We start from the raw sequence: 26,843 nt of genomic DNA, 5'->3' as shown, positions 1-26,843 counted from the left end.
TTCATTTATACAAAGAAAATCTGTTCCTGCCTGGAAACAAATCAATAGGAGGAAACAACCTACCTTAGTCCAACGACACAGTTTTACCCCCGAGTGACTTCCTATTAGTTTATACCCTACAGACCACAACAAAGAAAGGAAAGATGGAAACAAGGCATGTAGAGATTAGCAAGCTTTCTGAGTACTGATTGAGTTTCCACAAAAATATTAAGCAGCAACTGTTTTCAACATTGATAATAAATGTTTCTTGAGCAACAAATCAAATTATTAGAATGATATCTGAAGGATCATGTGACACTGAAAACTGGAGTAATGAAGTCATAAAATAAATAAAACTTGAAAATATATTAAAATAGAAACCAGATATTTTAAAGTGTAAAAATGTTACATTAGTATTTTTGATGAATAAAATGCAGCCTTGATAAGAATAAGAGACTTGAATTATTTCAAAATAATTATTTTTCTTTCTTTCGTTTTTTACCAACCCCAAAATTTTGAACGTTTCAAAATGTTTGTTCTTTTAAAACACCAAAACTATTTTCAAACACAAATGTGCATTACATTGGAAATATCTGGAATGCAGGATTTAAAAAAAAAAAAAAAAAAAAAAAAAAACTTTTTAATTTTATTTGTACTATAATGTGAATAATGTGCATAATTTGTACTATGTAGGGCTGTCAAACGATTAATCACGATTAATCGCATACAAAATAAAAGTTTGAGTTTGCCTAATATATGTGTGAGTACTGTGTATAATATATATACATATATATATACACATATATATACACACACACACAAATTTATGTATATATTTAAGAGAAATATGTTATTTATGTACAAAATATTTTTATTATATATATATATATATATATATATATATATATATATATATATATATATATATATATATATATATATATATATATATATATATATATATCTATAAAAACATAAATACATATACTTGTAAATATTTCTCAAATATATACATGAATGTGTTTGTATTTATATATACATAATAATTAGACAGTACGCACATATATATTAGGCAAACTCAAACTTTTATTTTGTATGCGATTAATCGCGATTAATCGTTTGACAGCCCTACTACTATGTGAATATCAGAGCAATTTCTACAATGCCCAAACATATTCAAAACCTAATCTGCAAACAGGGTACAGTACAGTAGCTTAAAACAGCAGTACTTCACACATTCAGTGTTATAGATGGCAATGAAATAGGGAGCCTAAAAAGAGAGAGAAAAAAGGTGAATTTATAATGTACACCCTGTAGTAACACAAAGATTTCCATTTTTTTTTTTTACAGTTTGCTCAGGAGCAGGAGAAATGCAGGAAATTTTCCAACAAAGCTCCTCAATACATCTAAGCAGGCTGGAAGGCCAAATGTGCTTAAGCCTGAGCATTTCCTGTTAAGCATTTGAAGTCTGCCCATTTCTAAGGTCCATAGCCACGTTCTCCCACGACTGCGCAGTGTTCCCTTTGGGGAATCTGACTCGATTTAGACTTTAATCCACATGTAAGGGCCATCACTGGGGCAACCATCACTCCCCATAGCAGTCTTAAAAAAAAAAAACTGCAGAATATAAAGGAATCGCTCTGTGCTGAAAGGGCTGTTAGAGTTCACATCACAGCTAAACAAGACTTCCTGCTGGAGGAGAACCAAACCTCTCCCAAAAACCATGGCACTGCATTGATAGTTCACCCAAAAAATTTAATTGTCACCATTTGTGATGCATATAGACCTTAATAAGTCAATATTCACCAAATATCTACCAAAAAAAAATGGTTTGACATTATATTTGTCTCAAGACTATAAGGACTAGCTTTTAATAAATTACCATCCACTTTTGCTAGAGAGACAAAAACATCTTTTGTTTGATGAAAGAAAGAAAAAAAAGCAAGTAAACAATGTCAATTTTCATTTTTTGCTGACTTATTCCTCTCTTTTTCTCTTTCACAGTTTCTCTCTACATGCATAAAGGAATGTAAGAGGTAAGAAAAGCAGTAGGAAAGAAGCTCCATAGTAATGATCCCAATCTTGAGTCTCTCTCCCATGTTCATTAGCTAAACTTCTACATCAAACACATGTTCTTGTCTTTTATGTCTGCAAATAGCTCGCTGGGGCAGAGGATGTAGGGGAGGTGTTCGCTCGTCTCTCTCGGAAGAACCGCATCTGTTTGGATAGAGCCGGGATCAGAGAGCAGGTTTGGTTTTAGCTGTGAACGCTCTATATTTGGGTAGCTGAAAGCCGAGACATGCTGATTCTTCACATCATGAGAATTCATGTGCATGGAAACTGAAGCACTAACATATTAGTGACACATCATGTGAGCCTGTTTATGGCCAGGTGATATAGCTAAAATGATTATACTTTCCAGGCTTTTCATCAGATTTGATGTACGATCACAGTATAATGAATTTGAAATGGTTTAAAACCAAGCATTTTTCTTCATTTATTGTATTATTTTGAGCAAACAGGCAATTATACATAAAATGCTGAAATAGTTAAAAATTTAAAGAGTTTTGCTCTAAATTAATACTTTAACTTAGGTGCACTAACATGAATAACTCATGAATAACCAGCGATATTTAGTTACATACAGGGCTTGACATTAACTTTCTGTTCACCAGCCACTGTGGCTGGTGGTTTTCCAAAGTTACTAGCAACAATTTTGACAATGATACCACGGGGAAGAACTGCCATATAGATTTTTAATATCTCATAATTAGGCAGAAGGTACATTAGGCTGCTGTCACTTTAAGATGTGATGCACAGATCCATTATACTGTTACACATGCGTTTTCTTTCTCAACAGAAACGTAACTGACCGTGTTTACGTGAATACTTTGTCATTATTTTGTGTGTATTTAACCGTTTAAGTGCAATAAGAAGTGGAAAAGAACTCAATTTAGTACTGAGAGGTGGATTTATGTGCGCACATTTTGAGTGCAAGCACAAAATCTGTGGGAATGAGTGAAATTATGCGCAATCCCAAATTCAAGCCCTGTAACTCCAACAATATTCATCTGGAGCAAATGAAACAAGTGAGTGAGGGGAGGCGGGTTTGTGTGTCAACTCGCTGTTAGAGAGATGAGAGCGAGAAAGCGCAGCTGGTATCATGTATCTATTCTGCGGAAAATTAGTATTGGAAGCTTTTCAGATATTTCAATATTGATATGTGTTGAAAATTGCACTCAGTTTATTATTTCAGATGCCTTTTTCAAAGACTACAATTGAAAATGTGTGTATTATATATAAAATTTAACACCCCAAATTGGCTAGAAGGAGTGACTGCGTTACACGCCACTGCTGAAATCCACCCGCATTTGACGGTTGTAAATGTCAAGCCCTGGTTACATATAACAAGACATTTTAATAAATGTAAAATACGACAACAGATGCGTTTGAACATTTCTGAGTGATGCCATCAACAAGTTGAAACAGAGTTATGAATCAAAGAAGCAAAATTGACAGTTTGAACTGACCCCAGCAATATACGATTAGAACAGAAGTGGTGATGTAACATGGAGACAGATGTTCAGACTTACCACAGTAATACATTTTTTTCCAAATGCATTGCTGTAATCATTACAGAAATTTTAAGCTTCATTAAAATACTAATTAAACTATTGGCAAGATCTTAAGGCTTCATTATCTACAAGAACAGCCTAAAACAAATGACTAAATAGCTTTTTGGCTAAATGGATAAAGTTATTTAACCCATCAGCACAGTTGTTTGAGGCAAATGAACTACATTTTGGTGAAGAAAAACATTTTCTTTGGAGTAACGTGCATAAGACGGGGAGTGTGTGTTATAGTAAATGGGGTTAATTTTGAGTTAGTATACTGAGCATTGAGCAACACCTACAACAATTTCTATTCAAATTTGGGGATAGACTTGTGACAATAGTCATGAAGATGAGTTCTGACTATTCTAAATAAGTTTTATCTATCAAGATTGACCAAAAGTAAACAAGGGCACAATGCATGGAGAGTCTGCCAGTCACTGGAATTTCCTCACAGTTTAGCCTTCTTGGGAGAGACTTCACAAGATCAATGCACTGCTATGGGATGATTTTAGTTTCATTACCTCAGGTTTTCGTTTCAAGCTGTTATTTATGGCGCGAGGTGAATAAAGAGAAATTTCAAGGCTTTAAATCGAGAGAAAAAAAAAAAAGAAAGAAACACACCAGCCTCCATCACTCTGACCAAACACATTTGCCCTCTTTTTCTGCTCTAGCTGCTGTAATTCTTCTGCTGTTAAAGGAAGTGACTTAAAGCAATCTCAGAGTTCTTTTGCTCTCTCCCTCATTCATTTTTAAATCATTGCTAATAATGCCGGAGGGAATCATTTCAGTTTATCATTAAAAGAGCAAAAATAACAGCGAGCGAGAGGAGGTTACCAGTCAGCCCCTCAGGAAATGAGTGTTATATAATCTCACATCAGAACTCTCTAGACTGCAGGCAAGATCAGCTAAATTATACACATTTGTTTGTACGTTCACAGTTCACAACTCAACTTGCAAAAACAAACTACCGAGACATCACTCCATTTAGGGTGAATCTCATGATAAAAAGTTTGGGTTATATTTCCTTCCAAAATAAAATGGAAAAGTTAGAATATCAAGAAATTCACAATTTAAATAGTCTCAAGCTGTAATATGTAAATAAATACCTATTATATGATTCATAATATGATACAAAAAAAAAAAAGCTGTGTACTAAAACAACTGATTTGTTCCTTATACATTTTGGGTAAGAAATGACCTGGACACATTCTAGACAGGTTGGGTGAAATTCCCCCAATACACTCAATGAATGTCTCATACTGTAGAGATATCTTGGTCTCTATTGATTGTGAGTTTGCTACATCAAGCAAGTTAACATAACAACATGCTCAGAGGTGTTGCACATTGCCGCAAGCTCCGTGGACACTGATTGGTAGTACACACAACCTTGGTGGAAATGTGAGCGCCGGCCAGCCTCTGGTGTGCAGTGCGTGTATGCGGCTGGAGGCAGGTTGTGTTAATGAAAGGTGTGGAGCTAGAAACTCAAGGGAACTCCAGCAGCAGGAGAGGAGTAATTGGGCTTTGCTGCATCATTAAGCTCCGTTAGACACAGTCAAACCATCAGAGGCTTCATCAGAAACCAGACGACGGGGGTGAAATTTGTAGTGCACAATAGGAGAAAACTTGCAGCTCCGCAGCCAGTTTATTAATAACAAACGTGAGAAAACGCTTACGGAAAGCAAAAACTGTCAAAGTGTGAGAAACAATCATAAATGAAACTAGGTTTACAATAACAGGGTGACACTCTGTCAGCGCCAAGGACCTAATTACCATCAGGGCCCTGGCATCCAATTTTTTTGATAGATTAAAAAAAAACAACATCTCAGACATATTCAATTAAAGCAGCTGGGAAAGCAGAAAACAACTGTCCATCATCAGGGAAATGGGACACAACAGTAAACAGAAGCCGGGTTTCCATTACAGATTTCCACAAAACCTTTGCGATATTTTCTAAATGTCGATTAAAAAACTATTGCGAAACTAAAAGGCAATCCTTTCTTCTTGCGGTAAGTCATTAAAAAAATCCATGTACTGAACTCTTGTTATTGAACTATAAATTCAATTTTTGATTCTAGGGCACCTTTAAAGAATGATCGACTTTTACATATGCCAGGTGACATGTAATTGCCATTAATAAATACATTTCCATTGCAGTTTTGCGAAAATATTCCCTTTTCGAATTGCCACGAGTGTAAACATTTTTGCGATATATAGGAGTTTTTGCGTTTCTATTAGGCGCATTTGCAATTTTAATTTGCGCAATATGAAGGTTAATGGAAACGCAGCTAGTGAGGCACTTGTGTGCTTAAACTGATACAGAAGCTTATTTAAATTGATAGCTGATGATCTTGCAGAGCTAGTTTATTTTTAAATAACGAGAGATGAGTTTTTATTAGTGGTAGAGCACTATTACTATTGCTAATAATTAAGGTTAGGGATCTGAACAAACCCTAACCGCAAGTTTTGAACATTAGTGCATAAGTCTTGCAGACATCTGCTATGGACATGAAATCACAGCAGCCATTACTCCAGTCTTCAGTGTCACATGATCCTCTAGAAATCATTCTAATATGCAGATTTGCTGCTCAAGAAACAGTTATGTTTAATGGAAACCGTCATACTTTCTTTCATAAATAGAAAGTTCAAAAGAACAGCATTTATTTGGAATAGAAATCTTTTGTCACTTGATAAATTGTTGTATCCATTTATTAATTTCTTAAAAAAAAAAAAAAAAAAAACACGTACTGACCCCAAACTTTTGAACAGTAGTGCAACATATGATAAAATGTCAATTTTTTATAGCAAAGGTGAAAGTGAAATTGTAGGCATGCAGTGAAATTCTCAAAAACTTGTTTAAAGGTGTCGAAGAACATGTTTTTAAAAGATGTAATATAAGTCTAAGGTGTCCCCTGAATGTGTCTGAAGTTTCAGCTCAAAATACCCCATAGTTTTTTTTTTTTTTTTTTTTTTTAACTGCCTATTTTGGGGCATCATTATAAATTTGCTGATTCAGGGTGTGCGGCCCCTTTAAATCTCTTGCTCCACGCCCCAAGAGCTCGCGCTTGCCTTAAACATAAAAAAAAAAAGTTCACACAGCTAATAAAACCCTCAAAATGGATCTTTACAAAGTGTTCATCATCCAACATGTCTAATCGCGTAAGAATAGTATTTATTTGGATGTTTACATTTGATTCTGAATGAGTTTAATAGTGCTCTGTGGCTAAAGCTAACATTACACACTGTTGGAGTGATTTATTGAAGTTGTGTTTGTGCATTATACAGACTGCAAGCGTTTAAAAAAATGAAAATAACTTCAGTCTTGTCTCTGTGAATACAGTAAGAAACGATGGTAACTTTAACCACATTTAACAGTACATTAGCAACATGGTAACGAAACATTTAGAAAGACAATTTACAAATATCACTAAAAATGTCATGTTATCATAGATCATGTCAGTTATTATTGCTCCATCTGCCATTTTTCGCTATTGTTCTTGCTTGCTTACCTAGTCTGATGATTCAGCTGTGCACAGATCCAGACGTTAATACTGGCTGCCCTTGTCTAATGCCTTTCATAATGTTGGGAACATGGGCTGGCATATGCAAATATTGGGGGCGTACACCCCGACTGTTACGTAACAGTCAGTGTTATGTTGAGATTCGCCTGTTCTTCGGAGGTCTTTTAAATAAATGAGATTTATATAAGGAGGAGGAAACAATGGAGTTTGAGACTCACTGTATGTCATTTCCATGTACTGAACTCTTGTTATTCAACTATGCCAAGGTAAATTAAATTTTTGAATCTAGGGCACCTTTAATAGGACGCTAAAGAGGGTTTTGCAAGCTAAAAGCTACAAACACAAACTCAGGCTACGTGCCAAACGACAGGAAAAGGAAATAATGGCACATCAATTACATTAACATTATAGTGGCGAGTATTGCATGCGCACTTTCTTCACAGAATATAAAAAATAATTGTAAGCTGTAAATATAACATGAACAGTGAATGTACAAGGACATTCAAATTTTCATTAAGCAAAGCACATTGATGAAAAAAGCGAGTGTATGTACTTGTGTGCAGATGTCCGCTGTACAACAACTTTTCATTTCCGTCACAGACATCTTTCTATGCGTGAGTGAATAACACAGGCAGGTTAAGGTCATGCTGTACCTTGTTTAGTCAGAGCATCTCTCAAGGCAGGAGTGATCATCTCTCTCCGCTCCTCCTCTGACTCGCTCTTTCTCATTCCATTCTGCTTTGACAGCTTCACCCTCTGGGACTCATCTTCATCTCCCTCCATCCTCTAAAGCACAGTCACAAAGAAAAAAAAGACACAAAACCAGTCACATATTGGGGGAAAAAAAACTCATTCATAATTATACAACCAATGGCGGTGCATCAGCCGAACAAAATGAAGCTTAACCTTCTCAAAATATTATTCAAAAAGTAAGTAACAAATAAAGTGATCAAATTAACACTTAATTTACTGTTTGCATAATAAAGTGCATAACTCAGAGACATACGATTTTTTTGTCAAGTAAGGCAGCCCAGACGCAACTTATTATGATGGAGGAAAAACAGAGCCCAATTGCAGCAACTTCCATTTTTATTACTGATATATTGTGCCAATTTCAAAGGAAGTGATGATTTTAATCTCTTGAACACATGGGATGGAAACGCTGCTTTATTTGCAAATGTTTTATGCGATATTCCAATTTTCCCAAGTTAAATTTGCAACCTTGGATGGAAACAGCTACAGCTGAATTTGTCCCATATCTGATTAAGTTTGATTCTGTCATTGAATGATGTTATGGTGAAATTTGTTATTTTTCTTGTTAACTATTTTGACCAAAAACAATACACTGTGGTTTTAATTCAGAGCGAGCAGCATAGCAAAAATGGACTCGGCTGCGAAACGATCGTGGCACTGCCGCGCTGCTTCTGCATTCAGTGTGAATGCTCTAATGGGTTAACATGGTCGCCAAAAATAATACACCCTGCTTACGCATCCAGTGTGAAACGGGCCTTAAAGATGCAATATTTTGGGGAATAAAGGATGTTTTCCATTTGTCATAGAACACATAAACTTAAAATCTCCACAGAGCTTAATTTCATATTGAACTGTAATTCATGAAATTGGTTTCATAAATCAAAGGCTAGGAAACAGATGCTGCTTTGAAAATGATGGCACCAATGGGAGGATTTAAACAGAAATGACACTTACGGCCATATGGTTCTGATGAGCCACACCGATGAAGGTCTTGCACTACCATCACTGACCTTCAACACTGAAACGCTCTTATGTGAACAGACTGCATTAAACTATTGCGATTCCAGGCTGCACACATTCCAGAATATACAATCAGCTGGAAATCAAGTCTGACTTAAAGTTCCTGCTTCTTTTCCCTAAATGTTACCATTCCATATTTCATCCCAAGTACATATATTATGTCAGTATTTGCAATATTTTCCACACTTAAAAAGGTCAGACAGAGTCTGGTTTTCAGATTCAGACACTGTGAGTCAAAGGTGGAGTGCTGTACATGGCAGATGAAGGGAATAATCAGGTTAAGCTGGACTCCATAGGTCATAGTAGATGCTCTAACCCTGACAGCATGTCACAGTGCATTCAAAGGATCTCTAAGAAATGTGGTTCATAAAACCAAAGGTTGTCAAAAATTAATTACTAAAAGCCACACCAATTTATCAATGCAAGGCACAGTTTGTGCTCTTATCTATGGAAGCTTGCTTCCGTCAATGAATAAAAAATAAAGTTAAAGGTGATAGAGAGGATTTTTTCGTTGACTGAGAATCCAAAGACTGTTAGTGAGTTTTTGAAATGAGCGCATGCGTAAGAACAACCCCCCTCCTTCACAGCTCATTTCAAAGGAACGCCTCCCAAAACTTGTGCACGAGTATTGGAACACGAGTGTTTACCACCGGCATTCGCTGTGTCGTGTTTTTTGGATTCATTATGTCGGACTCACCGCAGGTAACTCATAATCTGCAGTTGTTACTCCTGTCTCCTGACAAAAACATTACATGCGGCGCCTGTGGAGTGTGGAAAGTTACTGGAGCGCGCAGCCACGCACGTCTCTCACAAGGAACGTCACGCCAGTGATTGACAAGCCAGAGGGCCAATCGTTTACGCGATTGGCTGATGTTTTTAAGGCCCTATCTCGTGCACAGATGATGTATATTAATATTATTACTTTCAGTGCACCTAATAAATAGTCTTTTATCAGTTAGTAAAGACAGTTTCAAGTAATATTGCAAAAATGTATAAAACAAAACATCCTCTTTAGCACCTTTAATGTTGACTGTCAATTCTGACTTTTTTCTCAGAATTGCGAGTTTATATCTCACAATTGCGAGTTATAAAGTCAAAATTGTGAGATATAAATTCGCAGTTGGACTTTTTAACTCGCCCTTGCAAGTTTATAGCTCACAATTCTGAGGAAAGAAGTCAGAATTGAGAGTTTATATCTCGCAATTGCGAAAAAAAAGTCAGAATTTGCGAGAAAAAAAAAAAAGTCAGAGTTGTGGGATAAAAAGTCACAATTATCTTTTTTATTTATTTAATGGTGGAAACAAGCTTCCATACTTGCCATACCCTAGATTCAATAATATATTTAAAATAAAAATTTAAAACCAGACAAACTTAGTATCAATATTTTTGCTAATTTAGCTTTAATAATAAAAAAAAAAAAAAAAAAAAAAAAAAAAAAAAAAAAAACCCTAAACAAAATGAAAAACAGGGGGAAAAAAACCTAAACAAAACAAATCTATTATTTTCAGGCGGTCCTACGCAATGTTGATTCAAACTACAACATGTTCATGTAAACAAACATGCACTCCTATCAAAAAATGAATGTCTCTTTCAACTGAAATATGTGGTTTCTATTCCTACAGGTGCTTCTTTCTCATATTAATTTTCCTACGAGTGGCAGGCCTCTGTCCTATCATAGTCTTTGCTTTAATTCATGTTCTTAGATAAAACTTTGAGGTCCCTCAACATCTTGTCTGAGACAGGTGCTAAACCAGCCGCTGTGTTTCAGTGACTGTATTTGTTTGTTTCAGAGTACACAATGTCCCTTGAGCAAAATCCAACAACAAGAGCGGGTGGAAGGCACCAGGTGGGGTTGGGTTGGCAAGCAGACATTATGCCCTTTCACAGCGAGATCTGTCGTGGAACTGCCACGCACAACGTAGAGTTGACTAGGCTGCAATCTGTCACGCAAGATTCATCTCGCAGTCTCTGTGCTTTCGTCCTCCAAGCTTCCCTACTGCAGAGCTCTCTGCACCCCTCCTCTTTCAGACAGCCAGAACTAAAGCAGCTCTCTTCAGCTGGAAACGCTCCATTTCCCACAAACCACCCATGCAAGTGACAGCGGCGATGCAGGCAGTGGCCCTGCAGAGTTCAGGCTGAGCAGCTGACACATTCAGACTGACAGCCAGCCAAAATGACGACAAGCCGCTCAGGCTGCCGCGCGCCCCACACGGGCTGATGTGGCTGCGGGACAATGCCCATCCATGAGCCGTTATCTCAATTTCCACCTTGCTAAAATACTGCCTCAGTCCACACCTGCACTAAACGTATGCATGACACTGAAATGTGTGCTTTGAGGTGGTGTATATATTAATCTGCAAAGACTATGAGGATAATGCGGACTATTAGGATAATGTCTCACACAGGAGCTTTAAAGGAACAGTGCACCTAAAAATAAAAATACTGTCATTATTTACTTATTCTCATGTTATTCCAAATCTAAATGTTTTTATGCTCTGGAACACACACCAAAAAAAAAAAAAAAATTGGGAGAATCTACATGACTTTTACAGTTGCATGGAAAAGACTTGATGACTCTTTAAAAAAAAAAAAAAAAAAAAAAAGGATCAAATTGTTTTGTTTCATAGAATAAAGAAATGTATACAGGTTTACAGTGACATGAGGGTGAATTTTCATTTTTGAGTGAACCATCCTTTAAATGGGAAAAGTAAGAAGCTCTTAGGCAGTGACTATTGATTTTGGGAGTGAAACGGAGTCTATACTCCGGTTATTACCAAATTGGAAATTGGAAAGGAGTCAAGAGTATTAGGAGGTATTAAGGATAGGGACATTCTCAATTGTAGAGAGCATTTAACTGTATAGAAATATGGACTGTGCACAATATTTCACCTAGACTTTTGGTACACTTTCCTGGGAGAGATATGACTAACTTTAAAAACATACAATGCTGTTCAAAAGTTTAAGGTCAGTAAGATTTTTTAAAGGAATTCATACTTAATTTGCATTAAATTGATCAAATATAACAGAATATAACAGATTTCTATTTCAAATAAACACTGTTCTAATGTGAAATGTTTCTTGAGCAACAAATCAGCATATTAAAATGATTTCTGAAGGATCATGTGACACTGAAGACTGGAGTAATCATGCTTAAAATTCAGCTTTGCCATCACAGGAATTACATTTTAAAATATATTACAATAGAAAACACTTATTGTAAATTGTTTAAATTGTAATAATATTACAATTATTATCACAGTTCAGCGCTTCTGTGTTTTCGTCCGAACGCTAACAATTATGCTTGTGGTATTCTACTCCGCAAGACCTTCCAAATGACATATGACACGTGATTATCTGAGCTATATTATGTTTTTGACATATTACAGTACATACATAGTACAAAAAAAAAAAAAAAGAAAAAAAAAAATTTCATAAATTATGAAAAAATGTAATTTATCAGCAAATAACTTAGCACTATTAGTTAATCAAATTGGCTAATTCATAGTAAAGTTCACACTCTAAGCGTTCATTGAAAATGACACCTTTTTTGTGTTAAGGTAGGAGTTTTGAAAAATATGATTATTAATTTTTTCGTAGCTAGCAACCGCGGTTACACTCCATTTTAGAGGTACTACTCTGCACTTGTTAGGAGCTGATCAAAATGGTTAGATGCATTAAAAAGTTTCTAAGCTTTAAAACGAAACCTATTTTGTGTTTTTCAGTTCAGTGGTTGCTTAGTAATTTGATTATGATTTATATTTTAGTGGGGGGTTGGGTGTACACTTTGGCTCTAAGGGGTTAAAAGGTGCAGTGTGCAGATTCTGCACCACTAGCAGCAGAAAATGAAAGATTTCTCAAAAAGGTTTCTGCCACTGGTAGCACAAACCTTATCAAAACCCATGCTAGTGCCAAATGTAAACTACATTGTGTCACTGCAACAAGCAACGCAGAAACTGCCACAGAGCCATACACACAAGCCTATGAATGGCTTACACGTTGTCTCTACACCTCAAACTGATATAGGACAAATTATTTTACATTAACCGTATTACCTTTATGGTCAGAAATACATAGGAATAGGAATTATTATTGAGTTCTTTTTATAAAACCACACAACTAAAGCAGTGCAGATCATAGAGGAATGCAATGTCAGGAGTCTGCATTATTAAAGCCAAGATACAATATGTCTCTGATGCCATCTGGAGCCAAAGCGGAGTAATTCTACACACGCAAGACACATATCTACACAAACTAGGCACTCTGTATTTCACAACAGTTGTCATTATTCCAGTGTCATTAATAAATAATTATTCAGCACAAAGAATATGAATTATGCATGCATCTAATGATGTCCTGCATATTATCTAATATGAAATAATATGCTGAGAAAATTTACATTAATAGTAAGAACTCTTTCAAAATGTATTCACTGCTCTTAAATGACAAAAATGATAAACTACACTACAGCAAAATCAAACAGAGTAGAGCAGATGATGCATCTGTCAGTCGCTCAAGTGTTCATGTCACCAGAGTATTTAAGTGATGGTGTGTTTCTTTTCTGAGTTAAAGGTGCAACTGTCCTGGGACAGCGTGAAAATGAAAAACTCAGAGCTAAACGAATCAGTTTAGCTAGATCAACATAAGAGCACCAATGGCATTTGCTGGTTTGTGATTTTTGATGGCGCACAAACAGTAGAAGGTAGACAACAATACTTACAGTGGGTACGGAAAGTATTCAGACCCCTTACATTTTTCACTCTTTGTTATATTGCAGCCATTTGCTAAAATCATTTAAGTTCATTTTTTTTCCTCATTAATGTACACACAGCACCCCATATTGACAGAAAAACACAGAATTGTTGACATTTTTGCAGATTTATTAAAAAAGAAAAACTGAAAAATCACATGGTCCTAAGTATTCAGACCCTTTGCTGTGACACTCATATATTTAACTCAGGTGCTGTCCATTTCTTCTGATCATCCTTGAGATGGTTCTACACCTTCATTTGAGTCCAGCTGTGTTTGATTATACTGATTGGACTTGATTAGGAAAGCCACACACCTGTCTATATAACACCTTACAGCTCACAGTGCATGTCAGAGCAAATGAGAATCATGAGGTCAAAGGAACTGCCTGAAGAGCTCAGAGACAGAATTGTGGCAAGGCACAGATCTGGCCAAGGTTACAAAAAAAAATTCTGCTGCACTTAAGGTTCCTAAGAGCACAGTGGCCTCCATAATCCTTAAATGGAAGAGGTTTGGGACGACCAGAACCCTTCCTAGAGCTGGCCGTCCGGCCAAACTGAGCTATCGGGGGAGAAGAGCCTTGGTGAGAGAGGTAAAGAAGAACCCAAAGATCACTGTGGCTGAGCTCCAGAGATGCAGTCAGGAGATGGGAGAAAGTTGTAGAAAGTCAACCATAACTGCAGCCCTCCACCAGTCGGGGCTTTATGGCAGAGTGGCCCGACGGAAGCCTCTCCTCAGTGTAAGACACATGAAAGCCCGCATGGAGTTTGCCAAGATGGTGAGAAATAAGATTCTCTGGTCTTTTGGCCTTAATTCTAAGTGGTGGAGAAAACCAGGCACTGCTCATCACCTGTCCAATACAGTCCCAACAGTGAAGCATGGTGGTGGCAGCATCATGCTGTGGGGGTGTTTTTCAGCTGCAGGGACAGGACGACTGATTGCAATCGAGGGAAAGATGAATGCGGCCAAGTACAGGGATATCCTGGACGAAAACCTTCTCCAGAGTGCTCAAGACCTCAGACAGGGCCGAAGGTTTACCTTCCAACAAGACAATGACCCTAAGCACACAGCTAAAATAACAAAGGAGTGGCTTCACAACAACTCCGTGACTGTTCTTGAATGGCCCAGCCAGAGCCCTGACTTAAAACCAATTGAGCATCTCTGGAGAGACCTAAAAATGGCTGTCCACCAACGTTTACCATCCAACCTGACAGAACTGGAGAGGATCTGCAAGGAGGAATGGCAGAGGATCCCCAAATCCAGGTGTGAAAAACTTGTTGCATCTTTCCCAAAAAGACTCATGGCTGTATTAGATCAAAAGGGTGCTTCTACTAAATACTGAGCAAAGGGTCTGAATACTTAGGACCATGTGATATTTCAGTTTTTCTTTTTTAATAAATCTGCAAAAATGTCAACAATTCTGTGTTTTTCTGTCAATATGGGGTGCTGTGTGTACATTAATGAGGAAAAAAAATGAGCTTAAATGATTTTAGCAAATGGCTGGAATATAACAAAGAGTGAGAAATTTAAGGGGGTCTGAATACTTTCCGTACCCACTGTAAGTAAATTAACTAGAAAAAAAGTCTTTATGTTAAAATACCTTCTCCTATCGCAGCTAAATGTGCAGAAACCAGTGTGGCACACTGTGGCATCAAAAATTGCTGTTTGTTTGAGCATCCCGACCAACCTGACAAAGCAACAGTGACTCAACCAATGGAGTGAGTTTGGAGTGGGACTATCTGATTGGCTAACTAATGGCAGATGGGACGAGCACTCAGAAAATCTGTCTGGATATTCTTGGAAATCTGTTTGGTGACATTAATGACATAGAAAGGACCTCTAAATCATGGGTGCACATTCATAGGACATACAATTCATAATGCATCTAACTTCTAACATAACAAATAATCAAATTAAGTGTATATAAAAATTGCTGAGAAAAGTCCCTAAATTAAAATATTTAGATAAGCCAGTTACAGTTCTTTATTCACATGAATTAAATTGATCTAGGATCTTCGGCTGTTGCATCAGAACCATAAGCTCAGTGTTTTTAAGGGTGTTTTCACATTCACATACAAATGAACCAAACCCAGTTCAATTAAAGTGAACCAGTAAGGGAACTAACTGCAACTGACCTCAGTGTTTTTGTTCACAATGTAATTGGACTTAAAAGGGGACTCACAAAAGGACCCAAGCAAAGGAAAAGTGTAAGGAAAAGTATGGTTCATCTGTGGGTCCTTATAGGGGGTCTGAGATCATGGTGGGTATTTGCATTTCATTTTATATCAGCCTGAGACTGCTTGGAGTGCTCAAACAAACTTGTGAAAACACCCAGGGATACTGCAAAATACTTCAACTTTGTAAAATGTGTCTCAAAATCCCAGCATTCCCCTGTAGTATTGATGATTCTGAACACAAATGCTTTCATATTTGATAACTAATTGTACTTCATTAAAGAGTTAGTTCACCCAAAAATTAAATTTCTGTCATTAATTACTCACACTCATGTCGTCCCAAACCCGTAAGACCTTCGTTCATCTTCGAAACACTAATTAAAATATTTTGATGAAATCCGAGGGTATCTAAAGCACACATTGGCAGCAATGTCATTGCACATTTTGAGGTCCAGAAAGGTATTAAAGACATCGTTAAAATAGTCAACATGACTACAGTGGTTCAACCTTAATGTTATGAAGGGACGAGAATACTTTGTGCGCAAAAACAAGACAAAAATTTGAACTGTTGACATACACAGTTGACGTAGTGAACGCAGTGCAGGCTTCCGTGTTTACATCCGAACGCCGGGTCGGTATTGGCCGAGGCTGTTCACGTGCACAGCACGGCGCATGCGTGTGATGCTGACACAGGAGCCAGCCAATAATGATACGGCGTTTGGACGTAGAACCTGGAAGCGCTGGATTGCATTCACTACATCAACTGTGTATGACAACAGTAATTAATGACAGAAATTTCATTTTTGGGTGAACTAACCCTTTAATGCATTAAAAACTGACAGCCTAAGTAAATAAACCAATAATGCTATTAAATTCATCAGGTTTTTTCATAACCTTATTTGCCCTCTCCTGTAATTGTCCGCCAGCGTATAAAAATTCATAGCTTCTGGGATTTCATTTTATCTATGTATCGGGAACATCACAATCAACTGATTGCCTGAGCAGCAAACCTCATTTCCAAACACATCTTCTGAAGCTGCATCCAATCCTGAAGGCATCCATAAAGGGATCTTACTGGATTAAAGGGGGTTGGAATCCTCTCGGCTCTAGCGCTCACAGCCTCTCTGTTGCGAATAGGATGTGAGAGAGCGCGTATGCGCATGTACGGAAAGATTTGTCTACGCTTCTGTCTCATGAATCACTCCTGCGCACAGGCCTGTAGAGTGGGCGTCAGTGATCACAGTTCACGGTTACGCAAGTCCTCTCAGCGCCTGCTGGAGCTGCTGTCTGCTGTAGCAAACCATCTGCCACTCAGTCTCCTTCAATGGAGCCACTGCCGGTGACTCTCCAGTACTATCCTTTTAAAGGAAGAGTTCACCTAACTCTGTCATTATTTACTCACCCTCACGTCAGCCCAAAACCGCTCGCTGACATTTCTTTTTTCTTTCCAACACAAGTAGAAATTTGAAGCATCTTTAAGCAGCTCTTGCCACACAACGACAGCTCAGAGATTACGTCATGCTCCAAAATAGTACCTTCAAAGTGGTTGATACTAATTATAGGCTATATTTCAAGTCCTCTGAAGTCAAACAATAACTTTGCGTGAGGAAAAGATATTTTACGAAATTATGAAATTTAAAGGGATGGTTCATTTAAAGGTGCCCTAGAACCAGTTTTAACAAGATGTAATATAAGTCTAAGGTGTCCCCTGAACATGTCTGTGAAGTTTCAGCTCAAAATACCCCATAGATTTTTTTTTATTAATTATAATTATATATGCACTGATTCAGGCTGCGCGGCCCCTTTAAATCTCGTGCTCCCCTGCCCCCGAGCTCTCGGCTGCCTTAACCAGCATAAACAAAGTTCACACAGCTAACATAACCCCCAAAATGGATCTTTACAAAGTGTTCATCATGCATACATCGATTCCTGTGAGTATACTATTTATTTGGATGTTTACATTTGATTCTGAATGAGTTTGAGGCTGTGCTCCGTGGCTAATGGGCTAAAGCTAACATTACACACTGTTGGAGAGATTTATAAAGAATGAAGCTGTGTTTATGAATTATACAGACTGCAAGTGTTTAAAAATGAAAATAGCGACGGCTCTTGTCTCCGTGAATACAGTAATAAACGATGGTAACTTTAACCACATTTAACAGTATATTAGCAACATGCTAATGAAACATTTTACAAAGACAATTTACAAATATCACTAAAAATATCATGATATCATGGATCATGTCAGTTATTATTTATCCATCTGCCATTTTTCACTGTTGTCTTTGCTTGCTTACCTAGTCTGATCATTCAGCTGTGCACAGATCCAGACGTTCTGCCCTTGTGTAATGCCTTGAACATGGGCTGGCATATGCAAATATTGCATTTTTCGGAGGTCTTTTAAACAAATGAGATTTACACAAGGAGGAAACAATGGTGTTTGAGACTCACTGTATGTCATTTCCATGTAATGAACTCTTGTTATTGATCTATGCCAAGGTAAATTCAATTTTTCATTCGATGGCACCTTCAACGGTTAATTTAACCTTTAATATTAATGTAATACCAACTGACTCCCTGTATTGTTTTCAGCATTAATTGAGATTATTTTCCTTGAGAAAAATTGCCATGTACTGTTACCTGATATAGATCCAAATTAATCAAATTCGAATCTAAATCTAATTGCAAGCTTGTGAATCGAAATCAAATCATGAAATGTGTGTCAATGCCCAGCCCTAATGGTGAATATAAATTGTTGTATATAAAAAAAAAAAAGATCTATGGACAATCTCTTCAAAGGATTCAAAGGATTCTACCTTGTGTTCCATGGAAAACAAAATAACCACATATGGACTTGAGGTCTGAGGGTGAGTAAATTATGACAACCTTTTCTTTCTTTTTTGGGTGAACTATTCCTTTAAAGCCCTACTAAACAGCCTACGATAGAGCACAAACTGCGAGTAGACAAAGTGGACAGAAGCTGGTTTTGTTTTTACCTTGGCTTTCTTCATACGATTCATCACATTCCCAAGGTCCTCCATGTCAATGACAGAGCCATGAGACTTCTCTTCCTCAGTGGAGGACTCTGCATCACTGCTGGACTCCATCAGCTCCTCCTGAAAAACAAACAAGAAAATTAAAACTATATATATTGCATATATTGTTTGTTTTTTAGTTAAGTGTTGTTTTTGTACCAAAAAAAAAAAAAGCCCCTCTGTGCATACACTGAAATGAAATGCCGCAGGCACCCCCGAAGTGAACCACATCATATTAAAAGTCAACATGTAATAGCAATAATGTTGGGCGGGATTTTATCCATCAGGAATTGGTTGGATCATAAGTGGGATGTAATATTATTGGTTAAAACTTCCTAAGGTCATCACTACAATAAGGTGTACTAGTAGGTGTGTTCCAGGTGGTGGTTTACGGTCAATAGAGCCCTCTATGATATTCTGGTCTCCCACCTTCTATGGATTTACGGCAAATATAACAAGTCACTTTTATTGCCACTTTTAGAAATGTGGTTCTGCTCCAGATAAATGTAGCTAATAAAATAATAAAGATGCTAAGTTAAAAAATTCTGGATGTCAACATATATTTTTCTATTCTTGTATGACTCCTAACTATGTCTAAAATAAAATATTAACAAATATTATGTGTGAATTGATAGCTATGAATTTTATTAGTTAGAACTTCTGATGATTGCATAAAGCTGAATTAAAGGTGCCCTAGAACCAGTTTTTACAAGATGTAATATATGTCTAAGGTGTCCCCTGAATGTGTCTGTGAAGATTCAGCTCAAAATACCCCATAGATTTTTAATTAATTAATTTTTTTTAACTGCCTATTTTGGGGCATCATTAACTATGCACTGATTCAGCGCGCGGCCCCTTTAAATCGCGCACTCCCTACCCCATTGCATTTACAAAGTTCACACAGCTAATATAACCCTCAAATGGATCTTTACAAGATGTTCATCATGCATACTGCATGCATGCGTCAGATCATGTGAGTATAGTATTTATTTGGATGTTTACATTTGATTCTGAATGAGTTTGAGGCTATGCTTCGTGGCTAAAGCTAACATTACACACTGTTGGAGAGATTTATAAAGAATGAAGTTGTGTTTATGAATTATACAGACTGCAAGTGTTTAATAATGAAAATAGCGACGGCTCTCGTCTCTGTGAATACAGTAAGAAGCGATGGTAACTTTAACCACATTTAACAGTACATTAGTACAAAACATCATGTAATCATGGATCATGTCAGTTATTATCGCTCCATCTGCCATTTTTCGCTATTGTTTTTGCTTGCTTACCTAGTCTGACGATTCAGCTGTGCACAGACCCAGACGTTAATACTGGCTACCCTTGTCTAATGCCTTGAACATGGGCTGGCATATGCAAATATTGGGGTCGTACATATTAATGATCCCGACTGTTACGTAACAGTCTGTGTTATGTTGAGATTCGCCTGTTTTTCGGAGGTCTTTTAAACAAATGAGATTTACACAAGAAGGAGGAAGCAATGGAGTTTGAAACTCAATGTATGTCATTTCCATGTACTGAACTCAAAAATTCAAATTTTGATTCTAGGGCACCTTTCAATAACTTTGAATAATAAAGTGCATTTTAATAGACTTGTAGACAAACAGGGATGCACTCTATTTGTTTTCAAGTTACGCAGTAGAGGTCAGTTACATCATTGTTTGGCTCTTTAGTCGGTGGAAACACAGGCGAGCGTTCAAGTAACAGCCTTTTGGCCATGAAAACCTGAACAATTTCAGTGGGAAAAGGGAAAATGGGAATTAAACGTGCTCAACTTCATGAGAACAATGCTTCCTAAGAGTAAAATATATGAGAGTGACATCTAAGAGAATAAAATCTCCTCAGAAGTCTGTAATGTCACCCCTGCTGTTCAGATCCCATTTACATGAGTGCACCACAGACTGCAGGGGAACAATCTGCTCTCTGGGTGTGCAGCGTGAGAGCAGTTTCCATGACTACATGTGTTACTCTGTGAAGACATCAGAGAGGAGGGCTGGCTTGCCTCAGAGTTGTTCTTCTCAGTGAGCGAGTGGCTGTCCTCTGCCTCCTCCTTATGTTTCTTCTTGTTCTTGCAGCTGCCGTTCTTGCACTTGCCAGAGCAGGCTTTCTTCTCCCCTTTGGCCAGGGCCTGCAGCCGGCTCAGGAACTTCATTTTCCAGGCCTGAAAGTCGGCCTGCACGCTGCCGTGTCGGCTCTTCACCACGTTGCAGTCGCCTTCTCCTCTGGTCATGATCCGCGCGGCACTCAGCATCCACAACCACTTATCTATGTTCTTACTGACCTGAAAACAGAAAATATATGAAGTGTAAGAAACATGCAACACAATCCAATCAAAAACAGATGATTAAATGCAGGTGTCTCACGGTGTTGTAATGGCCGACATAAACGGAGTTCCCCAACCCAAAGACGGCATATCTCATTCCCTTCAGATATGTTTTCCCATATCGGAAGTCAGTGGACGCTTCCTCAAGCCATTTACAGAACCATTCGGCGCTCTCAGTCGGCTGTCCGTCAGTGTATGTGGCCACCAGGAACACACAGATCATCTTGCTTGTACACTAGAGAAGAATGATATGAGAGCATGAAGAAATTTTTGAGATTGACAAGTGTGATTACTGTAGTGATGGGTCGTTCATGAACAGTTCATTCATTTTTCTTCATAAATCTTTCATAAATCATTTAATTCATAAATCTTTAATATGAACAACGAGTTGTCTCAGAGAGTGATTTGTTCATATTGTGTTGACTGTGCATGTGCAACATCCCATAGGTTCTGTGCAGGAAACAGAAATTATTTGTTCACCCCCGAGTCTTCGGGTCCAAGTCGTTCGTTCATCATGTGACAGACCCATAGGCTAAGGCTATGCAGTCTGAACCGGAAACAGAAATTATTAGTTCACCTCCCGAATCTTCGGGTCTGAGTCGTTCATTCTTTTATCACGTGACGTGACAGCCGTATTGGATACAAAAATGTGTTGATTCCCAACCTTCTATATACACAAGCAAGTGCGTAGTTAGGTTTTTTTTTTTTTTTTTTTTTTTACTTTTACAGTTACGTGATGCACTTATGGTCTCAAATTTCTTACAATTTATAAATTTATGAATTCCTGTCATGATGGTTCTTTTCCATAATATTGAATGTGATAATAAAGAGTTGGCTGTCATATGATAAATGAACGACTCTGACCCAAATAAGATGGATTTAGCTCAACTATGCTCTGATTCAGAGTGTGAGAATGGACTAATTAAAATTAAATCCAAAAAAATCTTTTTAAAAGTAGTTATTTCCTTTATCTGGCAGTACTGAGGTCATTTAAGGAAACTCACATTAAATTATGATCATTTGCTCTTTAAACTCTTGTGGTTTAATTATTTAAATTCTGGTGAGATAAAACGCTGATCTTTTTACATTCTGCTCAGGGAGAAGTATTGTGATTAAAAACCAGCCTTAATATCAATATTTCCTTTAAACGTGACCGTAGTAAGTGGTAAAAGATATGATGCTACCAGTAATTCATATTATATTCTTAAAGTGATATTCTTGTTATCATGAAAGCATGGCAAATCCTGAAGTTTAAATAATCCATTTCTACTTCCTCGAAGTTGAAAATGATCCACCTCTCTGAAATGCAGTATGCGATCAGTCCAACACAATTTGAGCAGTGAAATAACAATGAAGACATGCTATGCTCACCTCCTCAGACAGTCTGTCATCTGGGTCATACTCTTTCATATCTAGAACTTCACACTGGATCCCCTGAGTGCTGACGTCTTCAGCAAGCTCTTTTGCAAATCCCTAAGCAGAATTAAGAATGGTAAATCACACTTTTGCATGCAATTCTTTTAAATAGGCCATATCATGAAAAACAAAATTATGAATTTATGATAGATAGATAGATAGATAGATAGATAGATAGATAGATAGATAGATAGATAGATAGATAGATAGATAGATAGATAGATAGATAGATAGATAGATAGATAGATAGATAGATAGATAGATAGATAGATAGATAGATAGATAGATAGATAGATAGATAGATAGATAGATAGATAGATAGATAGATAGATAGATAGATAGATAGATAGATAGATAGATAGATAGATAGATAGATAGATAGATAGATAGATAGATAGATAGATAGATAGATAGATAGATAGATAGATAGATAGATAGATAGATAGATAGATAGATAGATAGATAGATAGATAGATAGATAGATAGATAGATAGATAGATAGATAGATAGATAGATAGATAGATAGATAGATAGATAGATAGATAGATAGATAGATAGATAGATAGATAGATAGATAGATAGATAGATAGATAGATAGATAGATAGATAGATAGATAGATAGATAGATAGATAGATAGATAGATAGATAGATAGATAGATAGATAGATAGATAGATAGATAGATAGATAGATAGATAGATAGATAGATAGATAGATAGATAGATAGATAGATAGATAGATAGATAGATAGATAGATAGATAGATAGATAGATAGATAGATAGATAGATAGATAGATAGATAGATAGATAGATAGATAGATAGATAGATAGATAGATAGATAGATAGATAGATAGATAGATAGATAGATAGATAGATAGATAGATAGATAGATAGATAGATAGATAGATAGATAGATAGATAGATAGATAGATAGATAGATAGATAGATAGATAGATAGATAGATAGATAGATAGATAGATAGATAGATAGATAGATAGATAGATAGATAGATAGATAGATAGATAGATAGATAGATAGATAGATAGATAGATAGATAGATAGATAGATAGATAGATAGATAGATAGATAGATAGATAGATAGATAGATAGATAGATAGATAGATAGATAGATAGATAGATAGATAGATAGATAGATAGATAGATAGATAGATAGATAGATAGATAGATAGATAGATAGATAGATAGATAGATAGATAGATAGATAGATAGATAGATAGATAGATAGATAGATAGATAGATAGATAGATAGATAGATAGATAGATAGATAGATAGATAGATAGATAGATAGATAGATAGATAGATAGATAGATAGATAGATAGATAGATAGATAGATAGATAGATAGATAGATAGATAGATAGATAGATAGATAGATAGATAGATATTCAAACCAAAATTTATTTAGATACTTTGAACATTTCATTCATTAATACAGTTTATTCACTATAGTTTAGAAAATGTTAATAAAATATGACAAGTCCTCAGAGTTAAACTGTGTCAGAAAAAAATTAATTATGTCAGATAACACTTAAGCAAAACATGGTCAGGTCAAAGTGTCTGAATAATTTTTGGTTCCAAATTTTTATCAATTTTTATCAATTTTACTAGTAGTCCACTGTATGAAGACTTTTGGGTATAATCTGTCACAGTTTACTTTATTTTGCTATCCTCACTTACATAAATTAACTATAATGTCCTGCACCCACTAGTAAAATATCTCAAAAATATAAAAAAATATCTGAATAATTTTTGGTTTGGCTGTATTTTATATATATATATATATATATATATATATTATACACACACAGGGAGTGCAGAATTATTAGGCAAGTTGATTTTCTGATCATATTTTTTTCCCAAGCACATTTTACCAATTCCAATCCACATCAATCTTAATAACTACTATTAATATTGTTTTTAATCATTTATAAGTGATATATAATTGTTCATGAAGGCTGGAAATGAAAAATGCCTTATATTCAGGTGTGCAGAATTATTAGGCAAGTTTTCTTTTACAGGCAAAATGAGCCAAAAAAGAGATTTAACTCGGACTGAAAAGTCAAAAATTATTAAATACTCATGAGAAGGACGCAATACTAATGCAATACTAGAAATTGCAAAGTTAAAGCATGACCAAGGGACAGCAAAATGCTCATTGGGTCAGCGGGGTCAGACAAAAACAGGTGGAAAAGAAAAGACACGTTAACTGCAAAATAATTAAGAATTATGTGTGAAATCCATCAGGAACCCTTTAGTCTCCAGCGCCACCATTTTCCAGAACTGCAACCTACCTGGAGTCTCCAGAAGTGCAAGGTCTCAGGATCTCAGAGACTTAGGTTAGCTAAAGAATCCTAAAAAATGACCCGCACTTGATAAGAATCACAAGCTGAAGTGTTATAAAATACATGAAGACTGGGTTTTTATAGGCCTTATAAACCGACAGCTTGAGAGTGATTCCTGAAGGACCAGCACCACATCCTCTTGTACCACTGTTTGAAGAATTTATCTTCCAGAATCTGGCAGTAAGTTTTGGAAGATCATTTTTAGTCCATCTCTGCAAGACAGACATTTCAGGATAAGAGATGGACTAAAAGTGAACTCAAACACCTTACTGCCAGATTCTGGATAAATTCTTCAAACAGTGGTACAAGAGGATGTGGTGCTGGTCCATCAGGAGTCACTCTCAAGCTGTCTGTCTATAAGCCCTATTAAAACCCAGTCTTCATGTATTTTATAACACTTCAGCTTGTGATTCTTATCAAGTGCAGGTCATTTTTTAGGATTTTTTAGCTAACCTAAGTCTCTGAGATCCTAACACCTTGCACTTCTGGAGACTCCAGGTAGGTTGCAGCTCTGGAAAATGGTGGCGCTGGAGACTAAAGGGTTCCTGATGGTTTCACACTTAATTCTTCACCTTAATTCTTAATTATTTTGCAGTTAACATGTGTCTTTTCTTTTCCACCTGTTTTTGTCTGACCCCGCTGACCCAATGAGCATTTTGCTGTCCCTTGGTCATGCTTTAACTTTGCAATTTCTAGTATTGCATTAGTATTGCGTCCTTCTCATGAGTATTTAATAATTTTTGACTTTTCAGTCTGAGTTAAATCTCTTTTTTGGCTCATTTTGCCTGTAAAAGAAAACTTGCCTAATAATTCTGCACACCTGAATATAAGGCATTTTTCATTTCCAGCCTTCATGAACAATTATATATCACTTATAAATGATTAAAAACAATATTAATAGTAGTTATTAAGATTGATGTGGATTGGAATTGGTAAAATGTGCTTGGGAAAAAAAATATGATCAGAAAATCAACTTGCCTAATAATTCTGCACTCCCTGTATATATAAAACACATGTGTACATACATACACAGTGCATAAATGAGTACACCCGCTCTGAACAAATACAAAATATATTTTCTTAATGATCACTAATACAGTTCATAGAAAGATGGCAAAATGTATTAAACATACATAAAAAAAACACATTAAAAAATATATGTCATTAATATCCATAAATAAGTAAATTAGCCAATTTTGTTTAAATTAAGGATTGCAGAAATGAGTACACCATAGATTTAATTCAACAAATGTATAATATTCTAGCACTTCGTATGCCCTCCATAATTTTAAGTATACTGCTCTGACCCTTCTTGGCACTGAGTGTACAAGTTTATGACAAATTGTCACATCTGTCCTGTTTAACTCCTGGATGATGAGCACCTTAAATGCCCTGATTTTTAATGGGGAGTGTTGCTCAACTCGTCTCTACAGAATCCCCCACAGGTGCTCAAGAGTGTTAAGATTGAGTGCAATACACAGGTTTTTCACCTTGGGAGAATGCATATCCTCATTGTCATGTTGAAAAAATGCCTAACAATGCAGGGAATGAGGAAAGGGTAACATCTTCTGTTTCAAGTTTGTGTATTAAATTACACAGTGGTGTGGGAATTCATGACAGCATTGATAAAGCACACCTTCCTCACACCTTCAGCACTCATACATCCCTATATAAGAGCTTTACTACCACTGAACTTTACTGTGGGAACCAGGCACTTCTCACTGTACTCCTCCTCTAGCAACACCATAACATTGTGGATGCTGTTAGATCCAAAATGATTGATTTGTTCTCATGAGACCAGAGTATTGGTTCCCAGAATCTATAGCTTAAAATGAAGCCCTGATTATTTCAGGGGCCTTGTCACAGATCTATTGACTTTTAATTTCT

General features: G+C 36.5%; 1 protein-coding gene across 1 annotated transcript in view; it reads right to left on the bottom strand.

Moving 5' to 3' along the window:
* Positions 1-26,843, bottom strand: part of tyw1 (tRNA-yW synthesizing protein 1 homolog (S. cerevisiae)) — a 72,918-nt gene that overhangs the window by 44,379 nt on the left and 1,696 nt on the right. Inside the window, 6 exon segments of the mRNA XM_048160215.1 lie at positions 64-116; positions 7,765-7,897; positions 18,801-18,920; positions 20,857-21,135; positions 21,218-21,412; positions 22,549-22,650. Coding sequence (XP_048016172.1) covers positions 64-116; positions 7,765-7,897; positions 18,801-18,920; positions 20,857-21,135; positions 21,218-21,412; positions 22,549-22,650 — 882 coding nt within the window.

Source organism: Megalobrama amblycephala, linkage group LG16 (genome assembly GCF_018812025.1).
Source record: "Megalobrama amblycephala isolate DHTTF-2021 linkage group LG16, ASM1881202v1, whole genome shotgun sequence".
NCBI classification, from domain to species: Eukaryota; Metazoa; Chordata; class Actinopteri; order Cypriniformes; family Xenocyprididae; genus Megalobrama; species Megalobrama amblycephala.
The sequence above is the reverse complement of the archived record's forward strand: the minus strand, read 5'-3'. Positions and strand labels throughout refer to the sequence as shown.